General features: G+C 54.8%; 1 protein-coding gene across 1 annotated transcript; it reads left to right on the forward strand.

The window, feature by feature from the left end:
* Positions 1–1,646: 1,646 nt before the first annotated feature.
* LHX2 (LIM homeobox 2) lies at positions 1,647–21,336 on the forward strand. The gene is made up of 5 exons (XM_036107899.2): positions 1,647–1,782; positions 3,285–3,487; positions 4,431–4,834; positions 10,513–10,718; positions 20,455–21,336. The coding sequence occupies exons 1-5, from the start codon at positions 1,663–1,665 to the stop codon at positions 20,740–20,742; spliced, it is 1,221 nt and encodes a 406-aa protein (XP_035963792.1). The 5' UTR covers positions 1,647–1,662; the 3' UTR covers positions 20,743–21,336.
* Positions 21,337–22,060: the final 724 nt, after the last annotated feature.

Raw genomic sequence — 22,060 nt, forward strand, 5'->3', positions numbered from 1 at the left:
AATCCATGATCTCTTTTGTTCATTACCTGTGTGGAGCGGGCCTTCTCGTCCCTCAATGAAAAGATCAAAAACAGTCTAAAGGGAGTTCAGTCACTTGCCTAAGGTTACACCGCATGTAAGTGGCAGAACTGGGATTCGAACCTATGCGTTTTCTAGTGCCTAAAGCCATGCTCGCATCCACTCTTTCAGGCTGTAGAGGGTCAGGGAAGGGGCAAGAAGGAGCTGCACGCTCCCATTAAGTGGGCCCTAGCTTGCTTGCAGCGAGGCTACGCTGGCTGGTCCTCCTCCGCCGGAGTCTTCCAGCTCCCGCGGGCTCTACCCTCTCTGGCTCAGCCGGGTCCTCAGGAGGCCTAGGCGGCTGCCCGCAGCCCGCAACGCGCAGCCTGGGCCGAAGGCCGAGCTCCGCGGGAAGCAGCTGAAGGCTCCCGCAGCTCTGCCCCAGGCCTGCCTTCCCAGGCCTCCCCAGCCGGTGCCCGAGGCGGCGGCTCTGGGTCGAGGAGAGACCGGAGTGAGAGCTCCTCAAGCATCCTCGGGCTGCGCCTTCTTAGGATGGAGACGGCAGGGAGAGAGGGTTTAATTTTCCATCCCGAAGAAATCGCAGGAAACTGTTCGCAGCTTAAAAAACTCCAAACCCCGCGCTCTCCCTCCTCCCTCCCTTCCTCCCGCCCCCTCCCTCCAGCCTTGCCCACCAGCTCCCACCATCTCGTCGCTCCTCTCCTCCTCCTGCTTCTCCCCTCCCTCTTGGGTCTCCCGCCTTCCCGGAGCACGCGCTGCCAGGGCTCGGGGTGCTGAGCGGCCAATGGCGCGGCGGCAGGACGTGATGTAAGGCGCGGCTGTAGAAAAGGCGCGGACGCTTGGCTGGCGCGGACTGCAGAGCCGGGGCTGGGCTCGGCGCGCTCTTGGAGAGCCTTGCGCGCGGCTGGGCCCGAGGCCGGCGGCTCCTCCTCCCACTCTGCTCCTCCTCCTTTTTCTCCTCCTCCTCCTCCACCTCCTCCTCCTCCTCCTCCTCCTCCTCCTCCTCCTCCTCCACCTCCTCCTCCTCCTCCTCCTCCTCCTCCTCCTCTTCCTCCTCCTCCTCTTCAATTCTCTCGGTGTCTCGGCTCGGCTCGCTGGCTTCGGAGAAACCCGTACTACAGTCGCCGACCCAGCGCCTAAGCGGGTCGCCTAGGGCTGGGGGCGCACCCCAGGGAGGCGAGAGGTCCAGGCAGCTGGGCCGCCGCGGGCACCGAGCCGTTCCCGAGTGAGCCCCGACCGAAGCCGTCGCCGCCTCGGGCAGAGTTTGCGCTCCTGCTTTGCGCCCGGGGCGCTGAAGCCGGGCGGGCGATGCCCGCGGCGTGAAAGCGCCCGCGGCGGGCGCCGACCTCTGCCCTCGTCTTCCCCCTTCCCGCCCCCCCCCGCCCTGTGCCCTTGTGACCCTGGCTTTGGCGCCGCCGCCCAGGCGCCCCGCGATGTAGCTGCCCCTGCGCCTCGGCGGGAGGCGTCCTGGCCCGCGGGCGCCCGGGGCCCGGAGCCCGGCCTGGGGGCGCAGCCGAGCTCGGGCGGGGCCGGGGCCGCGGTGGCGATGCACCGGGCCCGTTAGCGCCGGGAGCGCCAGGCAGCTGAGGCGGGGGGCAAGCCCTCCCGCGGAGGAGCCGCGCCCCCGGCCCCGCCGGTCCCGCCGCGATGCTGTTCCACAGTCTGTCGGGCCCCGAGGTGCACGGGGTCATCGACGAGATGGACCGCAGGGCCAAGAGCGAGGCTCCCGCCATCAGCTCCGCCATCGACCGCGGCGACACGGAGACGGTAGGCGCACGGCTGCGGGGTCGGGGCTGAAACCTGGGACGGGGCCGGGTCGGTCCGCGCTTCTGCTCTCCGAAGTTTGGGGGCACTTTGGGGAGCGTCCTTCGTGCCGCACGGGACTGGGCGCAGGGGATCCGCGGACAGGATGCAAGGCCCCGTAGCTCCCGGCTCGGGGGAAACCCGGCTGCTGGGGCGGAGGAGGGAAACAAGGTTTAAACCGAAATTTCAGACCCCAAGGGTGCAAGAGGGCATTTCTCCCGAAGTGGGAGCGAAGTCCTACCCGCGTCCCGGGATGGCTCTCTTCTCTCTACACCGGGGCCCTCTGGTCGCCAGCTCCGCGTTCCCCTCCACCCCTCGGCTGTAGCTGTAGGCGGTGCCGCCGGCGGCGCCGGGAAGGGCGAACCAAACGGGAGCACTAGGGCTTCAGCCGGCGCGGGCCGCTCCCGTCCCGCCTCCTGGCGATCGGAGTTCCCTCTCCAGCACAATTCCAAGGGTCCAAGTCTTCTGGGCCGGTGCTTTTCGTTGATCACGTCCCTGGCCTCCTGGCCGGCCGACCTGGCCAGGCCAGGGCTCGCAGTTCAGGCTCTGGCCTGGCTCTTGTGGAAGGAGCGTCCATTTGGATCTCCACACCTGGCTTTGCCAGCCCAGCCCCAAATAGCCAGTTCCTCACCTCAGGCCTCCCAGGGGGCCAGGCGAGCACACGCTATGCAAGCTGGGCCCAGAAGTGACCTTTAGAGGCTGGGGAGGTAGGGAAGACGGGCGAAGCTTCTCCACTTGGAAAGGAAGAGCTGCAGCCCCGGTGCCTCCGGCTTCTGAGCTCCTTTCCCCATCAAACTCTCCGCCCGTCCTGCACTCAGAGACTTTGAGGGTGCCTCCGCACTCCACTCACCATCTCCCGAGGACCCAAGAGGGCCCCAGCCAGTGTGGCCAAGGTGGTGGAGGGGCAGGGGTCGGCTGCGACCTGTCCTGGCTTAAACCTTTGGTATAAGGATCCAGAGATCACTGAGGCTCGGGGCCAGGAACTCTGTGCGTCTCCCGGGAGGCGTCTGTGTAGAGGGTGACTTTTAATGGTCATCTTGCCCTTTTTCCTGGGGCCCGGCAGAGTGGCTCTTTTAAGAAACAGTTTTGAGGGAGCTTTTGGAGGGCTTGACTGGAGTAGCCGCTGCTGCCCCAGCCCTCAAAACAGCCCAAGCCTTTCTGGGAAAAGGGCAGAGGGGGCAGGAAGGGGGAGAACTAAGGAGGGAGATCCATCCAGGCCAGCAGCCAGGCCTGGGCCTGTGGCCGGCTTGGGCTGTGTGGGCGGGCCTGGGTTCTGAGCCTCCTGAATATGGGCCTTTTGGGGGTGGCGGAAGCGCACCGCACACCCTGGCGGCCCCGGCGGGGGCGGCGTTTAGGGCTGGCGGGAGCAACGGAGGGAGCTGCGGGTGCCCGTTTCCCCGCGGCGGCGGCGGGGAAGTCGCAGGCTGACGCAGGCGCCGCGGTCTCCCGCCTCCCTCCCTCCGCAGACCATGCCGTCCATCAGCAGTGACCGCGCCGCGCTGTGCGCCGGCTGCGGGGGCAAGATCTCGGACCGCTACTACCTGCTGGCGGTGGACAAGCAGTGGCACATGCGCTGCCTCAAGTGTTGTGAGTGCAAGCTCAACCTGGAGTCGGAGCTCACCTGTTTCAGCAAGGACGGAAGCATCTACTGCAAGGAAGACTACTACAGGTAGCCCCCCACCCGGGGACCCCCTGCCCCCCAGGACCCTCAGACACATTGGGCCTGGCTCCTTTCCCTCCAGTCCCAAGGGAGGGTTCCCTACCTAGCCCCCCCTTCTCCAAGCCACTACAAATTGGGTAACGACCTTTCTAAACAGCAATTTGAGGGAACTCTTGGGAAGGTCCGAGAAGTATAGGGACCCAGAGAAAAGGGCCCTCTTCTGAGCTTAGACACAGAAATAAGCTTGGGTGTGGGGGGGTCCTTGCACCCCTCTCCCTTTGAAGTTTCTTGTGGGTCAAGAGGATGGAACAGAAAAAGGCACCCCCCCCCCCAAACCCAGGTAGCCTGGGCTGGTGTGGGACAAAGTTGGAAGGAGAGCTGGAGGATCAGTTGGGTGCATTTCCGGGTCTTTCGTGAACCTGGGAGTGAAACCTGCCTAAAGGGTTAAAGAGCCAGAGTCACTAACAGGCTCCAAGTTTCTTCTCTCCGTTTAGGGTTAGGGTCTGTTTATATTCCCTTTCTCTCTCTCTCCCCCCCCCTTCTCTCTCTCCTCCCTCCCTCTCTCTTTCCCCATCTCCGTGTTTCTTCCAAATTACAAAGGTCTGTAGGATTCTCAGGCGCTGGTGTGGAGGGCAGGGGTAAAGGATGAGAAAGGGTAAGTGGGCAGCCCCCCCCCCTGGTTCCCAAGTAAAGGCTTTTCCTGGGGCTTGCCCAGGCTCTGGGTAAAGTAGAAGCCTTGTGGACATGAATATGGTTAAGGGAAACTATATTTCAGGCTAGGACAAGACCTGGGCCAAAATCTAGTTCCCTCTTCACCCCATCCTCCGATTTAAGACTGGTTCCCATCTTAAGGAAGAGATTTCCCCCAGTGGCAGCAGCGGCACCTGGAGGAGGGATATGGGGGGTACCCAACCGTGTGTCCCCACAGTCCCTCCCTCGATGGTCCCTACAGGCGGTTCTCTGTGCAGCGCTGTGCCCGCTGCCACCTGGGCATCTCAGCCTCGGAGATGGTGATGCGAGCTCGGGACTTGGTTTATCACCTCAACTGCTTCACATGCACCACGTGTAACAAGATGCTGACCACGGGTGACCACTTCGGCATGAAGGACAGCCTGGTCTACTGCCGCTTGCACTTCGAGGCGCTGCTGCAGGGCGAGTACCCCGCGCACTTCAACCATGCCGACGTGGCGGCGGCTGCAGCTGCAGCAGCCGCGGCTAAGAGCGCCGGGCTGGGCGCGGCCGGGGCCAACCCGCTGGGTCTTCCCTACTACAATGGCGTGGGCACGGTGCAGAAGGGCCGGCCGAGGAAGCGCAAGAGCCCCGGCCCCGGGGCGGATCTGGCGGCCTACAACGCTGGTGAGTGCGAGGCGCACGGAGCGCCCCCGTCGGGTTGGGGGAAAGTGCGTGGCGTCGACTGCGTGGAGCTGGAGTGAATCTCAGTGTGATATATATCTATATCTATATCTATATCTATATCTATATCTATATCTATATCACTCTGCATACTCTAGCCCTTAGATTCCCCAGTCCCTAAGCACCGGACGACCTGGCAGAAGGGACATTAGGCTCCTGGGCTCCAGCCCGTGCGCACTCGGCTGGAGTGGGAGGCGAAGGTGCATTTGAGTCTCGCTGACCCCCGTGCAGAGAGCCTCGTCGCTGAGAAATTTTTCAGAGGTAGCTTTTTGGTTTGGGCCTTTCCCCCACTTTGCTGGTCGGAGAGTGCAAGCACAGAGAAAGCAAGGTGGAGCCGACACCAAACTGGCTCTGGGTTGGCGCGGCTGAGGATGGGAGCTGGGGCGATGGATGAACTGACGAGGCAGGGCAGCGAGGGTCCCAAGAGAAAGGACTGGCGGTGGTGGCCGGTGGGGGGCCACGAGCTCGGCCTGGCGTTTGGCCTGGTCCTCTGAAATGTCCTGAGGGCAGCAGGCTCGGGAAACTTGGGCCCAGAACCCTTATGAACCAGAGCAGGTCACTGAGCCCAGCCGGATCCTCCTGCTCCACCAGGTCTCGGTTTTCCCCGGGCTCCTTCCTCCGAGTTCCGGGCGCTGGTTTGAGAGCAGCAACCCTCGGAAGCCGGCGCCCGAGATGAGACCGGAGTAGGCCTGGCCTTGCGCGGGGAGTAGGGTGGAGGGCTCCTTTCGCATTTCCGGCATCTTTGAACCCCGGGCCGTTCCTGGAGACGCTCCCCCCCACCCGCCCCTCCCCGCTCAGGACAGCTGCGGAGGTTCTGGGGCCCGGCAAATTGAACCGTCAACATCTGCCCGACGTCTGCAAGGCCGGGAAAGGTTTATGACTCCCCGGGCTTCTGAACTAGATAGAGTTTATTTGCCATTATTTTCTTTCTTTCGTTTGCGGCAGAATCGGATTCGGAGATTTTTGTTTTCGTCTTCCTTTTCCCCTTAGTCTAATGCACAAGTGGAAAACAAAACAAAACAAAACCCCAGGACTGTGGGGAGAGGGCAGCCGCGGGGAAGAAGGCAGGGTTATTTTGATCTTTTAAAAATCTGAGCTGGCTGGGGGAGGAAAATTCAGCGGGTGCGGGGGGTCCCCTGTTCGCTCCAACGAAGTTGCTTGTTGGAAGATGGATGGACGTATGTGTCTCCGTGTGTGGAGCTGGGAGGAAAATGCAGCCCCCAGTTTAGTAAATGGTGAAGTGGCCATAGGCAGGTCGGTGGCAGCAGATTAAAGATTTGTTAAAGGTTCTACCAGAGATGCCAGCTCTCTAAAACTTCCACCCCTCATCTCTCACCACCCTGAAAATAGACTAAACCGAGTGCAGGCCAGGTCCCCCAAAACAAAGCCGCGTCTATTTATCAAACGGGGCCGGCCCCCAGTAGGTAGCCCCAGGCGGCCTGGGCCACAGGACGCAGGGTGAGTGGGATCATGTTTTTCTAGTAGGCAGGTTAGCTACCGGGTTTGGAATAGAAAGGTAGAAGGGTACAGAAATTTATTTGTGCTTTTTGCTGCCCTGCCGCCTTCCCTGGCGAGGTCCGGCGGCACCGAGCAAGAAGATGTGGCTGGAGGCTGAGTTTCAAGGGAGCTGGCACCTCTACAAGACATTCCCCACCCATGTCATCTCCTCGTTTTTTTTCTTTGACCCTTCTCTCTTTTTTTTCCTTTCGACTCTCCCGATCCCCCTTTCTCTCTGTCCTTCTGTGTGTTTGTGTCCCGGTTTCTCTGTTCCGGTCTTTTTTTTCTCTGCCGGCGCGCGCGTCTCTAGCCTTGGCTCGGGCGGTAGAAACCACGCACGGCGCGCCGGCTGTGGCCGTGCCGCTCGCTTATTCGGGGCTCCCGGGACCAGGTTGGGGAAAGGGGTCGCCTTCCTGGCCGCGCCGGGCCTGGCCAGGCCTCCCCAGGTCTGGCTCCCGTTCTCCTCCCTCCCCTCCCGGCACGGGCAGGAGAGGAATGGCCTCAGTGTGGGCCGTGGGGCCGCCGGGACTGGAAAGGGGGCCGTGGAGGGTGCGTCTGCGGGTGGTGTGTCTGAGCAAGAGTCTGTGCGCGTTTCTGAGTGTGAGGACAAGAGCTTGTTGGTGTGCGTGTCCCACACGCAGGGGCCCAGCCGCTCCGACCCTTCGCTCTGCGGGCCAGTCCGGTGGCGGAGCGGCGGCACCTTATTCCAGGGCGGTGAGCCCGGGCAGCATGGGGTGGGACGCCGTCGGTGCGCCCAGCCCGCCGCCGAGGGAAGGGCAGCCAAAGCGGCGGGGCCGCAGGGTCGGAAAGTCCTTCCGGGGCGGTGGCCACGGCAGCCCTCCTCTGGCCGCCCCTCCGGAGCGAGAGCGCAGCCCCGGTCGCAGAGGCAGAACTGAAACCTTCCCCCACCCCCGAGCCGGGCCGCCCGCCGGCCTGGGGCGCAGACGAGGCGCTCGGAGCCCGCGAGGGGCCGGGGCAGCGCACTTTGCGCCGGGGGTTTGTTCGCCACGGCCGCGGGAGTCCCGCGCGGACCGGCCGGACGCCCGGGCCTCCCCCAGCCCCAGCTTTTTGTGTGTGTGCCTGGCGGCGTAATTACTGATTTGATTCCAATCCATTATTTAGACAATTGAACCTACAATCTCGTCTTTAGTAAAATGAGGCGAAGTCAGATTTGATTACAGGTTCAGTCCCAGCGACAAGAGCTCGAAACCCGATGGGTTAATAACAGATCACGAGTAAATTATTCATGATTTTACGAGCTCTTTAGCTCCATTGAATCGGCCTAATTGAGAGGAAAAAAAAAAAAAAGGGAGAGAGAAAGCCCGGTCCTCCCCCTCCCCTCGGCCCCTCGCTCCTCCCCGGATCCGATCTTGGGGAATCTCGACCCGGCCGGGGCGTGGGGGGCGGGAGTGAGGGCGCCTGGGGTACAGGACAAATCTGGGCCCAACGGCGGCTTCCAGGCCGCCCTCACTTTCCCGGCGCAGCACCCCCGCCGCGGCCGCTGGCCTACTCAGCCTCCCAATCTTGAGCCAGCTTCTTTGCTGCCCTCCCTTCCTTTCCCCTCTCCCCCCTTTTCATCACTCCCCAGCCAGTAAGGCTTCGGAATAGGCTTTCCCGCGGGGACCTGGTTTCCTTGAGACCCGGGATTCAGTTCCTTAACCTGGACCCCCCACCACACATTCCCCTCTTTTTCCAGGCCTCGCTGTCCCCTCAGGCTCTCTCTGTGTCTCTCCGGATTTCTTTCTGTCTTTGTAGCTCTCTCTCTCTCCCGTTCTCCCCATCTCCACTGCTTCCCTTTCCTCTGTCTCTCCTCTTTTTCCTGGCTCTGTCCATCTTCCCTCCCTACCCCCTCTTCTTTACTCTCTCTCTCCCTTCTGTCTGTCTTTCTACCTCTGTCTCTCTCTCCTTTCTGTGCCCTTTCTCTCTCCCTCCCCCAAACCACCTCCCCCCTAGATCTAGGCCGCACTTGGGGCACATCCCTTGGGTGCATGGGGCGCCGGGGTCCCCACGGAGCTCATTAACAGCAGCAAGGCCCAGGCGGGGACTGGGCAGAGGGTTGGGCCCAGAGATCCCCTGTGGGGAGGCCTGCCCCACCCCCCATGGAGCTGGGGATGGGGGCAAGAGGAGGGTCGCTCCCTGCAGTGGGGGGGGGGGCAGGGCAGGTTCCATGGAGTCCGTTTGGAGTCATTTTCTGATCCCTTTTACATTGCTGGACCCCGTTCTTCACTCAGAGTGCTTTCAGTGGGAATACAGCCAAGGTGGGGGACTTGGGTGCATAGGTGCAAGTGCAAGGGACCCTTAGTAGCCACTTGCTGACAGCTTCAAGGTTAGTGACCAGACCAGCGTCTCGCAAATTCTTTCTGTAAGAGACTGCTCCCCACCTGAGTAGTGGGTGGAGTAGGTCACCAGGAAATCGGGAGTACTTCTGAAGTGGTTTTGCCAGATAAAATGCAGGACGCCCAGTTAAATTTGAATTGCAAGTAAACAACAAATAAATTTTTAGTGTAAGTGTATCCAATGCAATATTTGAATTATAAATAAGCAACAAATAATTTTTTAGCATAAGCATATCCACTGCAATATTTGAATTTTAGGTAAACAACAAATCAATTTTCAGTATAGGTATGTCCCGTGCAAAATCAGAGGCATACTTAGAAATTGTTCGTTGTTTATCTGAAATTCAGATTTAACTGGACAACCTGCATTTTTATTTGCTAAACCTGGCAGTTCTATTAGGAGCATATGATGGGGCACAAGATACATCCCCAGCTGTCTGCTTTAGGGGGACTGAATTCATCTGCTATGAGGTTTTCCCCAAAGTAAGACCTTACATGCAGGATGGCTCAGGATGTGATGAAGGAATCTTGGAGAGGAGTCCTTCATGTTCCCATCAGGCACCAGGTTGCCAAGTAACTTTCTGAGGCCTTAGGTTTCCACCCCTGTCCCTCACCCCCATTGCCTTCCAGGCATTGGCAGCTGGGCCCCAGCTGGGCCCCTTCTGGAGGGGGACTGGCTCCCCAAAGGGCCATGCTTCATCTTTGCCTGCCTTTGTGGCTTAGTGGAAGGAACCGGGCAAGGACTGCAGTGCTGAATCTAGGCTCAGCCCTTACCAGTGGTGCGGCTGGGTACACATGGCTTCGTTTCCTTTAGCATCCGTTTCCTCATCTCAAAAATGAGATGAATAGCAGTAGCCCCCTCTTGGAGCAGTAGTGAAGGCCCCATGATGTACATAAGGCCAAAAGCATACCCTCAGTGTCAGATACATGTTAATTTCTTCCTCCAACTTCCTTCTCTTTCCGGCTAGAATTCTGCCACTCTGTGAGATTTCTAGAGATCGCTTCACCTCCCTGCCTCGTTCAGCCAGTCTGTATAACTGGGAAGCAAGTGCTTGCCCAGGGCGGGGGGAGAGGAATAAACTACAAAATACAGTTTCCAACCTTGGCCCAGTGCCCATGGCCCAGGGTCAGCCAGAACTTCGGGGCTGGGGAACCGATGAGGGTGAAATCAAAGTGAGTGGAGAGAGGTCAGTCATCGACTTTCAGGTGCCCGCCCCAGACACTGGATGGGGTGGGGGTGGGGGGGGGGACTGCAGACAGCCTCCTTCCTTAGGGAGTGCAGGGGGAAACGGGGAAGAGTGTGGGCCCGGGAGCCCTGCACACGGCTCCGTCCTCAGTCAAGTGCCTTCCGTTTCTGAGCCTCAGTTTCCACATCTGTAAAAAGGAGGAAATAATGCGAGGCTAATAGGGTTGTTTTAAGGATTCAGTGAAAATACGTAAGGCTTTTAAGCACATCACCTGGAGTCAAATAAGCCATCAACAAGTTGTAGCTGTTGTTCTCACTCAAACACAATGGCTCAGAATGGTTTTTGGAATCTCTTAGAGATGGGTTTGAATCTGGCATTTACTAGCTGAGAGACCCTGGGCAGGCGGCTCTCTGTGAGCCTCACATTCTCCTATAAATCTAGAAAATGGGGATAATATTTTCATCTCAGCGTGGTGCACTGCATGCGGTGTGGTCCTGAAGCTAGAAACTTTTGGTGGCAGGCGGGGCGGGGGCGGACTAGGCAGTGTAGCGGGGGGCAGGTCAGGAGGTTCACCTGCTGCTTCTGCGTGTCCCCTCCCCAGCGCTGAGCTGCAACGAGAACGACGCGGAGCACCTGGACCGCGACCAGCCCTACCCGAGCAGCCAAAAGACGAAGCGCATGCGCACTTCCTTCAAGCACCACCAGCTTCGGACCATGAAGTCTTACTTTGCCATTAACCACAACCCCGATGCCAAGGACTTGAAGCAGCTGGCGCAGAAAACGGGCCTCACCAAGCGGGTCCTCCAGGTCAGCTGGGCCGCGGCAGGGGCTGAGGGTGGGGGCACCGGGGGCCTCCAGGGCCTGGAGCCGAGCCCCACAGCTGCCCTGGGCCTTGGAAGGACCTTCCACCCACCGTCTGCTCTTCTCTTCGACATCCTCTGCTCCTTCTCCATCTCTTCAGTCTCTAGCTGTATTTCAGGGTTGTGGGCTTTCCCCCCCTGACTTTACCTCTTCTCTTTCAATGTTTTGTCTCCCAACTTTTCTATTTTGTATACGTGTGTCCCTCTGTCCTCTTTGTCTCCGCGCCTAGCCTCTTTTCTTTCTTATAAACAGTTCTTCGTTGCTCTTTATTACTTAAGTGACACTCATAGTGTTCATGTAGTAAAAGGTTCAAGCGTTTCAGATAAATCCAGAGCATCCCAGGATGCCCGTCCAAGACAATTGCGTTAGCTGTTTGCTCCTTTTGCTTCTTGCTCCTCAACTCATTCTCTCTAGCTCCTCTTTCTGTCTCTCTCTAGATTTTTCTGGTCTCTTTGTTATTTCTTAGACTCTCCCAGAAGCAAGCTTTGGGAGGGGGGATGTGGGCTGATCCCCTGGGTGGGCCAGGGAGGCTCATCTGCCTGCAGGGAGCTGGAAGCAGATGGGCACCTCTGAAACGCAGCAGAATTGCACTTGTGAGGGTGCTTTCTGCATAGAGAGGCCCCAGAGCTTTCCCCAGATTTTTGAAGGGTCTGTCCATACCTCAAAGTTGTTAAGAAACACAGTTTGGGGAGTCCCAGTCTCCTGCATTATCCAAATTCGTGACGGAGATTTGGGCCACCACCTTCTCAGATCTTTAGCTCCTCCTCTTACTCATTTCATGGTCCTGGGCAAGTCATTTAACTCCTCTGAGTCTCAGTTTCCACATACGTAAAACAGACACAAGAAATTATCTATATTGCAGGCTTATTCGAGGAGCCATTGGGATAATATAAGCGTCCACCAGGGTAGCTGACACTTAACTGATCAGTGGATGGTAGCTAAAAGTAACATTAACTAGATTAATTAACTGGTATTAACTAGTATGAATGATTATTCTGGTCACTGGACTTCAGTTTTCCTATCTGTACAACCATAAGGTGGGGGAGAGTATCTTTCTTTATAGCACAGTTTAACCAATTTATTCCTTAGAACGTGTGGTCGTAGGGATAGCAAAGCACATTTTGGGGTAAGAAAATCAAGAGATGAAGATCTGACTGAGGTCTCACGGCAGGAGGGGAGGTGCTGGGATTGGAGTCCAGGCCAGTCTGATTTATCCTCCGGCCCCAGGTCATTGGGGACTGAGGGCTGGGGGACTGGGACACTGAGGGGGTGAGGGCGACGATGATGGACATCAAGGGCTGCACAACTGCCCTAGATTTCCTGCGAGTATGGCGGGCGGGCGGGGGGGGGGCGGCATTTTGGGTGTGATGGCGGTGGCGGGATGGGACTGTGACTCCGGCGCTGGTCGGTGGATCCCCTGGGAGCTGGGAGTCCCGGCCCCAAAGCTGGGTTGGCCCTGCTGCCTGCACCCCTGCGCAACGCGAGGGGTTCTGGGGCAGCTTGGTCTCTGGCGGACTCGGTGACGTAGCCAGAGGAGGCGAGGGCTGGCCAATGGGACGCTGATGCGCCGCTCTGGGCCCACCCCCTGTTCCGCGTGGGCCCCGCCCCTCCCATTTGGGTCCCTTTTGCCTGCGGATCCCTTTGTCCTGGGCTTGAGAAGGGGCAAGGACATTGCTGTGCCCAGCGGGGTCTCGGATCCCCCTTGTCTGCTTCCCTCAGACTTTACCTTCTTGGGTTAGGTCTGGGGACCCTCCTTGGCACCCCCGCCATTCCTCATCCCTGAGCGAATTTGGTCATCCGCCTCTTCTCTGGTTAGTAGGATACTTTGTCCCTTCCCCTCTCTAGAACCCCTTAGGGCAAGTTGGTGAGGGCCATTCAGTGAGCCAACCCCTGGGAGCAGGCCAGGGCAGGAGCAGGGACTTGGAGTGAAGCAGAGCTTCACTCCCTGGCGGTGCATCTTGAACAGATCAGTTACCCTCTCTGAGCCATAGTGTTCTCACCTGTAAAATGGGCACCATTAGGGCATATACCTCTCCCAGTTATCCTGATTAAATGGTAAAGAGTAAGTGCTCATAGCTGAGTCTGAATCTGGATGAGGAGCCACACTCTGTTGGCCTTTGAGGCAGGAGGCTTTGTTCCCCGATTTAGGAACAAATCAGGTTTCCAGCATAGTTGTCTCTCATTCTTTTATCTGACCAAATATCTATTGGCACCAGGCCTTGGGGACGCAGAGATGAATGAACCCCAGTCCTAGCCCTGAAGAAATTCACCCTCTTAACTGTAGAAATAGACCTACATTCAGTTTCCCCATAGTGTGATCAGTTGGGGGGGGGGGGTTCTGTGGGAAGCCAGAGGAAGAACTGACTGTTCTTCGTGTAAGGAAAGGTTCACCTGAGGGACCTGGGTGAATACTTGCCCTGTGCCTTCCTCCCCTAGAATCCTGAGCCAGACCCGCTCACACCTGTGTGCCCCCTCCACCGCGGGGACTCAGGAAAGCCAGAGGCAAGGAACTAGTTGAGGGAAAAAAGCCCTGACAGTTAATGGTGTGTCTCCTAATCAGTAAATGTTGGAGTGCACTACTGTGTGTCAGGCACTTTGAAAGGCCTGTGAAACACATTTGCTCGTTGCGTTCTCACTGTCAGGCAGCGTGATAACCTCCTCCCGGCTGTAGAGATGAGAACATTGAGGCCCAAATAATTTCCACTTGCTTCAAGTCACACTTTGCTAGTAAGTAGCAGAGCTGGATCCAAATCCAAGCCTGTCTCTGGTCAATCCCTGGCTCTTTCTCCGCTAAGCCAACCCAGCGGTGACTGCCTCTGAGTGTGGGTATCATCGAGGGCCTGTGTGTTGTTGGGGGTGGCCGTGGTCATACCCATAAGGCATGCCAGACCACTGTTCTCCCTCTTCTCGGACCTCCAGATCTCTCGCACTGATCCTCAATATCCCCTAACAGCACGACTGCTCAGGATTATGCAGCAGTCTGCAAAGCATTATTTTTCCAGCCACTCGTCTGCCTTAATATTTTCCTGCCCATTTTACAGACAAGAAGCTTAAGAACTAGTGAGATGAAGGGATTTGCTGGAGGTTACAGGAGCCGGGCACTGGCAGGGTGGGGCTCTCTCCCAGGGGTTCTGACTGCTGATGGGCTAGCTAGGGGAGGTGGGATAGGAGCCGTTTGGGGCCAGGCAGGTGGTGGCGTGGCTTTGGAAGGTAACAGACTGGTTCAGGTCCTTTGGGACTTACTAGCAGTGCAATTTGGGCACTTACCATCTCTCTGAGCCCGATTCCTTATCTGTGGAACAAAGGTAATAATCGTTTGTGTCTTGAGAATTCCTGAGCATTGAGACAATGAGTGGGGGAAGCGTCCAGCACAGTGCTGCCTGGTATAAAGTAGGTGCCCAGGAAATAAATGGTTCCTTCTCACTTGTCTACACCAGCTCAGTGGCACTAGGCCTTGGGTGCTCCCTGCAGGTTGTCGTCCAGCTCAACCCTTCAGAGAGGTTCTCTATGCAGGTTGAGGTTGAGGCTGTGTTCTCGAAGGTGAATGATACAGGATGTGTATGTGTGTGTGTGTGTGTGTGTGTGTGTGTGTGTGTGTGTGTGTGTAGGGGCATTCTGGGCTGTTTCTGAATCTGTTATGCATAAGTACCACCAATATGGTAGGCCTGGGATGCAGTATCCCTGTTGGAATTTTGAGTCAGCTGATGTGAGGTCCAGGCTCAGCTCTGCCGCTTACACTCTGAGCCATATTGAGCAAGTCACTTAACCTCTCTGAGCCCCAGTGGCCTCGACTATAAAATGGGGATGATCATAATATTCATTAGGTGTTTGCAAAGGGTAAATGAGATGACTTCAAGTGTGATTTATAAAGTATAGATTCGGGACTCAATGCGCATGAACTTCACACACATTTACACAGTAGGGTTCAGTCAACCAACCTCTCGCACTCATTAAAAAAAATTTAATTATCTTTATTTTGCAGATGAAGAAACTGAGGTTCAGAGAGACTAGGACCCTTGCCCTCAGTCCCACAGCTAGTAAGTGATGAAGCCATGAGTCAAGCCCAGATCTGTCTGATTCCACAGCTCTTTCCAATATAGCACAGTGTAGGGACCGGGACCCTCCTGCCTTGGATCTGGCTATAGAAAGCAGCAGTACAGGTGGGGAGAAAAGACGGAGTGGGTCATAGATGCCATGTCTTGGGAGCAGAGCAGGAATCCTGTTGTAGAGCCGTAAGTGCAGAAAAAGTGCTCAAAATTATCATCAGCGACAGCATGGCCACCACAATTCTCACTTTCTACCCATGGCAAGGTGACTGGGAGAGAGAGCGGCCCCTCGGACAGAGGTCCACGAAGACGTTAGGCTTTGCAAATGCTTGGAGACAACTCCTCAGCACATAGATGCCCCTCCGAGTTGCCTCTCTTCCTTCCTGGGAAAGGGTCAGGAAGGCAGAATAGGCCCTGGGCTTGGGGACAGGCGTGGTGAGCTGATTGATCTGGATGGGTGAAAGTCTCCTTAGGGTTTCCTGGTGTGACTTTGAAAGAAAATACATTTTAACCATCAACAGTTTACAAACATTCTTCAGATGACTGGTTAGTTGTCACTAACTTGTGTGAGCACCCAGGAACCGAGGATGCTAACTTTCCTCTGTTCACTCATTTATTCAACAAATACACTGATCTGCTGCCTTGTTGGGAGCGGGGGCGGCGTGACCCAGACAGTGAGTGGGACCCGCTGGAGCTGCAATCCAGAAGGGAGACAGAGGTGCAACAAATAATTACAAATGGCAATAATGTTAGTGCTTACCTTGTCAGGCACTAATGAGTTACTATGTGCAAAATGCTGAGAACCTTCCGGAGATGATGCCTGGTACTTAGTGAATAATATTTGTTGTTATGACTTTATGAAGTTGTTGTACCAGAGGACATATTCTTTTTTTTTTTTTAGATTTTACTTTATTTTATTTTTTAAAGATTTTATTTGTTTATTTGACAGAAAGAGACACAGTGAGAGAGGGAACACAGAGGGGCGGGGTGGGGGGTGGGAGTGGGAGAGGGAGAAGCAGGCTTCCCACGGAGCAGGGAGCCCGATGCGGGGCTCGATCCCAGGACCCCCTGGGATCATGACCTGAGCCGAAGGCAGACGCTTTACGACTGAGCCACCCAGGCGCTCCTAGATTTTATTTTTAAGTGATCTCTACACCCAATGTGGGGCTTGAACCCACAACCCCAAGATCAAGGGTTGCACGCTCCACCCACTGAGCCACCCAGGTGCCCCGGGTCATATTCTTTTTATTCTTTTTTCCTCACATCACATTCATCACAAGACATTAGCCCCGCAACTGCCTGGAGTGTTTGTGTCGTGGCTTTCACTTACCCCATCTGGTCGGACACTTTGCATGCAGCCATTAGTTTGATGTTATTAAAAATGCCGCAAATGTAAAAATGAAATCTTAAAACAAAAAAAAAAAAACAAAAAAAAAGGAGGAGGGGTCTGCTGGCTGGCTCAGTCTATAGAGCATGAGACTCTTGATCTCAGGGTTGTGGGTTTGAGCCCCATGTTGGGTGTAGAGAGTACTTAAAAATAAAATCTTTTTATTTTTTAAAAAGATTTATTTATTTATTTTAGAGAGAGCACATGCGTGCATGCCTGCTTGGGGGGGGGCAAAAGGAGAGGGAGAAGAAGAGAATCTCCAACAGACTCCCCACTGAGCACAGAGCACCCCCAACGAGGCTGGATCCCAAGACCCTGCGATCATGATCTGAGCTGAAACCAAGAGTCGAATGCTCAACCGACTGAACCACCCAGGCGCCCCCCAAAATAAAATCTTTTAAAAAAATGCCAGAAAGGACATCTTTGGGCATGAAGCTTTTATATTGGGGCTGGTTTCCTTAGTGACCCAGGAAGGGATTTGTGAGGCCAAGTGGGTTTCCCACTGGTCCTCTTGGTCCCCTTGATGAAAGAATCCTAGGGAAGGGAATTTGTGAGGCAAAACACAACCTGCCGGGCCAGTGGGTGTCTGAGGAGGGGCGTGCGATGGTGTGGGCTTCATGCACCCAGGACTTCCCGGAGATCCCCAGGGCACCAGGCTACGGGACCCCCCACAGATGAAGAAAGGGGGCTGTCAGTTTAGGAAGATGGGTGGGTGAGGGGCGCCTGGGTGGCTCAGTCCTTAAGCATCTGCCTTCGGCTCAGGTCATGATCTCAGGGTCCTGGGATCAAGCCCCGCATCGGGCTCCCTGCTCAGCGGGAAGCCTGCTTCTCCTTCTCCCACTTCCCCTGCTTGTGTTCCCTCTCTCGCTGTGTCTCTCTCTGTCAAAAAATAAATAAAATCTTAAAAAAAAAAAAAAAGATGGGTGGGTGGAGCAGATCATCTTCTTGCATCTGCCCTAGAATCTCAGCTTGTCAGAACCCTGAGAGGCCGTAGAGATGGCGTGCTGTTGTCCGACCCTCTTCGTTGTGTGGGTAGGGAAACTGAGGCAGACCTGGAGGTAAGGGACCAGCACAAGGTCACTGGGTTGGTCAGTAGCAGAGTCAGAACTGGAAGCTGCATCTAGTGCTTTTTTCCCCTGCACCACAGTTGCTTTTGTGTCTATTCACTCATTCCTTCATTTCTTCGCTGACTCACTCAGGATCATGTGGTGGGGAGAGCATGGACTTTCTAATGGCCGATATTCCTGGATTCCAGTCTCAGCTCGGCCTCTGTGTGACCTTGCGCAAGTGACTTCACCTCTCGGAGGCTCTCTGGTTTTAAATCTATATAAAGTGGGGACAACGATAGTAGCCCCTACTTGGCTTCTCCCGGAGCTGACCCGTGACGCCACACGTTATAGGGTGGCATGGTGCCTGGCACAGAGAGAGCATAAGTGGTATCTGTCATTACTACTTTTTTTTTTTTTAAAGATTTTACTTATTTGAGAGGGAGAGAGAGCGAGCACGAGCACGGTGAGGGCCGAGGGAGAAGCAGACTCTCTGCTGAGCAGGAAGCCCGATGTGGGGCTTGATATCAGGACCCTGGGATCCTGACCTGAGCCGAAGGCAGATGCTTCACCAACTGAGCCACCCAGGCGCCCCTCTATCATTACTACTACGAATTCAACGCACGTTACTCATTCTTCATCTTTCCCAGTCCCCGCACCATATCCCAGGGACATGAAGATGACTTAGGCAGGGGCCCTGCCCCAAGAGCCGCTTGGGAGGAGACTTTTGGGAGAGAATTCCGGTGAAGCCCTGGGGAAGGTGAAAAACAAACCCAACACGAAACCCTACAGCAGCCCGGCTTTGGATTGAGTTGGTTTTCATCCACCAGACTCCCGGTGCCTCAGTCGGGGAAGATGGTGTCATTGTTTACAACTCACTGTTAGGGGCAACAGCGGGAGAAGGAGCAAATGGCTGGCAGCTAACCGGTTCCAGCCCTTCCCAAGGGCTTGCAGCCCTGGACCTAGGAGCCGCGCACCGCCCCCCCCCCCCCCGGGGGCTCCTTGCTCCAGCCACGGCTTGGAGAGACACACACAGGCCAGGACGGTGGCACAGGGTGTCAGACCTGATGTGTAAGACTTTGGGGGAAGTCGCTTCCTCTCTCGGAGGGCCTCTGGAGACTTTCCCTATCGAGTTTTGCCATCAGCCATTCCCTGGGCCAGATGGACAGAGTCTGACACTGAAGATATTTCTGCAGGCCAGGCAGGGAAGGGCTCCCTATCCTAACAAGAGCATGTTGACGGTGGTCTTAGAAGCACTGTACTTACCTGCAAGCCTCCAGAAGAGGAGATGGGCTTGGTTTGGGCAGAAGGCCTGGGAAAATGTGCTTTCTTCCTGGAAGACCCAGCGTGCCGGGGAAAGAGCTTTGTTTCCTGACTTCACAGGGTCTGAGTCTCTCCTTACCCCTGGATTCTCGTGGATGTGCTTTTTAATTGAGCCCAAATCTTATCAGGCCACCAGAAAGGCTCGTCAGACACCATAGGCCCCCATACGGGGGTGGTCCCCAGGGGAGGGTGGGGCCAGGAGATAGCCCTTCCCACCCATGCCTGAGACACTGAGAAGACTAGCAGATGCAGGCACATCTGGAAATATGCAACTGGACACCCCAGAATCTGTAGAATTCTCTAAGGCCCTTTGTTTTATGGGGAGGCTTCTGGCGGGTGTTTTTCTCATGCAAAGGGAAGTGAAGGGGCCTTGACTTTCAGGCTTTTTTTCTTTGGGAGATACAACTCACCACCCCCCCCCCAACACACACACCCTACCCCCCCCACCAGATTTCCTAGGCCTCGCTCAAAGTACTTTGAGGACCTCTGGGTACAGCCAGATCTCTCTGTGCAGTTAGACTGGCAGTCAGTAGTTGGGGCGGGGGGGTTGCGCTGTGAAGATGTGTTTCTGTGCATGTCTTCCCCAGTGCACATAGGCTCGTGTGCAAAGGTATGGGTGTAGATGGATTGCATGTCTGTGCCCAAGGAAAAATGAAAGTAAACACTTACTCTCTCTTTGGTATTCTTTTCATACCAAGCTCAGTTCTCACGGCACAATGCACCCCACCTCCCTCATAAATGATACTGGGGCGTGGTCGATTTGGAGAGGGAATCCCGCAGGTCACCACCTCCCCGGACTGGCTTTACTCCGGCAGCAGCTCTGCCCACCCCACCCTGAAACCTAAAACCCCCAGGGGGTCCAAGATAGCCGGTGGCTTCTCCACCTGATGGCGGTGGGGAGTAGGACTGCTGTCTCTTTCTTCCTCAAAGTAACTCTTTATTGACTGATTCCTTTGTGTTCTTTACACCACTGTGGTATTTCCCACTTACCACGAATCACTTTAAAAATTGTACCAACGAGAACTTATGGGATCTGTTGCCTGCTTAAAGGCAATTGCCAAGGGGGGAAAAAAAGGAATCTCTCAACCATTGTGAAAAATGATTTGGTTTGTGCACATCTTCCGGAACAACGTTATCCAATAGAAATGCAACGTGAGCCACATGTGTAATTTTCCATTTTAAATTTTTTAGCAGCCACATTCAAAACACAAAAAGAAACCAGCAAAATTAATTTTAAGGATGTATTTTGTTTAGCTCTGCTTATCCACAATACTATCGTTTCAACATGTAACCAGCATGGACATTGGTATTGAGGTAGCCTACCTTCTTTTTTTTCATACCAAGTCTTCAAATCTATTTCTGTGTTTTCCCCTACAAAGGAGCCACTTTGTGGCTAGTCCCATTTCAAGTGCTCAGTAGCCACCTGTGGTTAGTGGCTACCATACTGGAGAGTGTTGCTCAGCTCTGGAACCTTCTTTTTTTTTTATTTATTTGACAGAGAGAGACACAGCGAGAGTGGGAACACAAGCAGGGGGAGTGGGAGAGGGAGAAGCGGGCTTTCCGCTGAGCAGGGAGCCCGATGCGGGGCTCGATCCCAGGGCCCTGGGATCATGACCTGAGCCGAAGGCAGACGCTTAACGACTGAGCCACCCAGGCGCCCCAGCTCTGGAACCTTCTAACAGAAAGAGAAACCCAGTAACTTAGCCATTAGAGAAAAGGACATTTTTATTTTATTAAGAGCAAAAATTGCCAGCCCAACTTTTTAATCCCCCTCTCCACAAAACCGAGATTAGCATCTCTGGGGGAAATGCTCTGCAGCTCTCCGGATCCCACCTCCCTTCTCCTAACCAGCCCTTCTCTCTCTCTCTTGCCCCACACAGGTCTGGTTTCAGAACGCTAGGGCCAAGTTCAGGCGCAACCTCTTACGGCAGGAAAACACGGCTGTGGACAAGTCGACAGAGGCAACGTTGCAGACGGGGACGCCATCAGGACCGGCCTCGGAGCTCTCCAACGCCTCGCTCAGCCCGTCCAGCACGCCCACCACCCTCACAGACTTGACCAGCCCGGCCCTGCCAACTGTGACATCCGTCTTAACTTCTGTGCCTGGCAACCTGGAGGGCCACGAGCCTCACAGCCCCTCACAAACGACTCTCACCAACCTTTTCTAGTGACTCACGCCCTCCCCCCCCCCACAATTTCTTTAAAAAAGAAATTATCTTTAGTTGAATTCCAAGTGTATTTTAAAATAGAGGCTTTGAGCAACTAACTAACCACATTTTAGGATCTCGCCTGGAAACAGAGGAAGAAAATAATTGTGCGTCCGGCTAATGCAGCGGTGTGGACTTGAGGAATTACTTGGAAAATCTATCTGCAACACAACATTTGTGTCACTGTACAGTTTTGTGGACTGAGCGAGGAAAAACAACAAATAATTTAAGTTGGCTAGAGCTTCTGTATTTTCAAAGACTGCCACGTGCCTTAGGAATACTGTTTTATCTCCATACTTTGGATGACTTGTTCATTTTTCTCTCCCTCTTTTTCTCTCTGTATATTTATGACCAGAGCAAAAATGTAAAAAAAAAAAAAAAAAAAAAAAAAAAAGTTTGTTACTTTGAATAGTCCTAAAAAGAAAAAAAAAAAAAAAGGAAAAATCAAACCCCCTCCAACGGTCGCTTTGTTGTTTTAGAATTTTAAGGTGGAAGTCTGTTCGAATATCAGAATTTGTAAAATCTAACCAGTAATAAAACCACTTATTGAAACTAGTTGGTGTTGCTGTTGTTTAGTGGGGTGTGAAATTCACAGGACTTAAGGGTCTTACTGAAGCCCAGACATAAATTCCAAGGTCTTCTCTTATTTATCTATAATATTTATTTATAATATGCGTGGGGCCCCCTTTTCTGTGCCAGGCTTTGGGCTGCTTGTCGAAATCCGGAGATTCCTTGCTATCAAGGAATATAGAGTGGAGGCAGGGACAGAAGAGATAATCTCAAAATGGTGTGATATGTGCCAAGTGGAGAGTATGTCAATGAAGTACCATTAGTTCATTCATTTGTTCTCTCAAATATTAAGTACACCCTGCTGAATACTTGTGATAGAGGTAAAATGTTATCACACCTGCCTTTTCTGCTCTTCTCTGGGCTGGAAGGGTGTGTCAGGCAATGAAGAAAGCCTACCCCTATCAGGAGTTGAATGCTGTCACCAAAGGGCAGCTCAAACTCCAGTTTTCCTAATGAATTAAAAAAAAAATTAATCTCCCAAGAGGGCAAAAGCAAATGAATTTGGCTTCTTCACTACGGCTCGGGCAACCTCAGAAACCCACAGAAAGGACACATCCAGGGAGGACAGAGGATTAGAAGCAGGCAGAATGAGCTCGGAATCTCTATTGTTGCAGTGTGAGCTGAGGGATGTCATTTCACTTCTGTGAGGCTCCGTTTCCTCAGCTGGAAGATGAAGATAATGGCCTTTACAGACAGTTCTAGTGAGGAT

The sequence above is a fragment of the Halichoerus grypus genome, chromosome 14 (assembly GCF_964656455.1).
Source record: "Halichoerus grypus chromosome 14, mHalGry1.hap1.1, whole genome shotgun sequence".
Lineage (NCBI taxonomy): Eukaryota > Metazoa > Chordata > Mammalia > Carnivora > Phocidae > Halichoerus > Halichoerus grypus.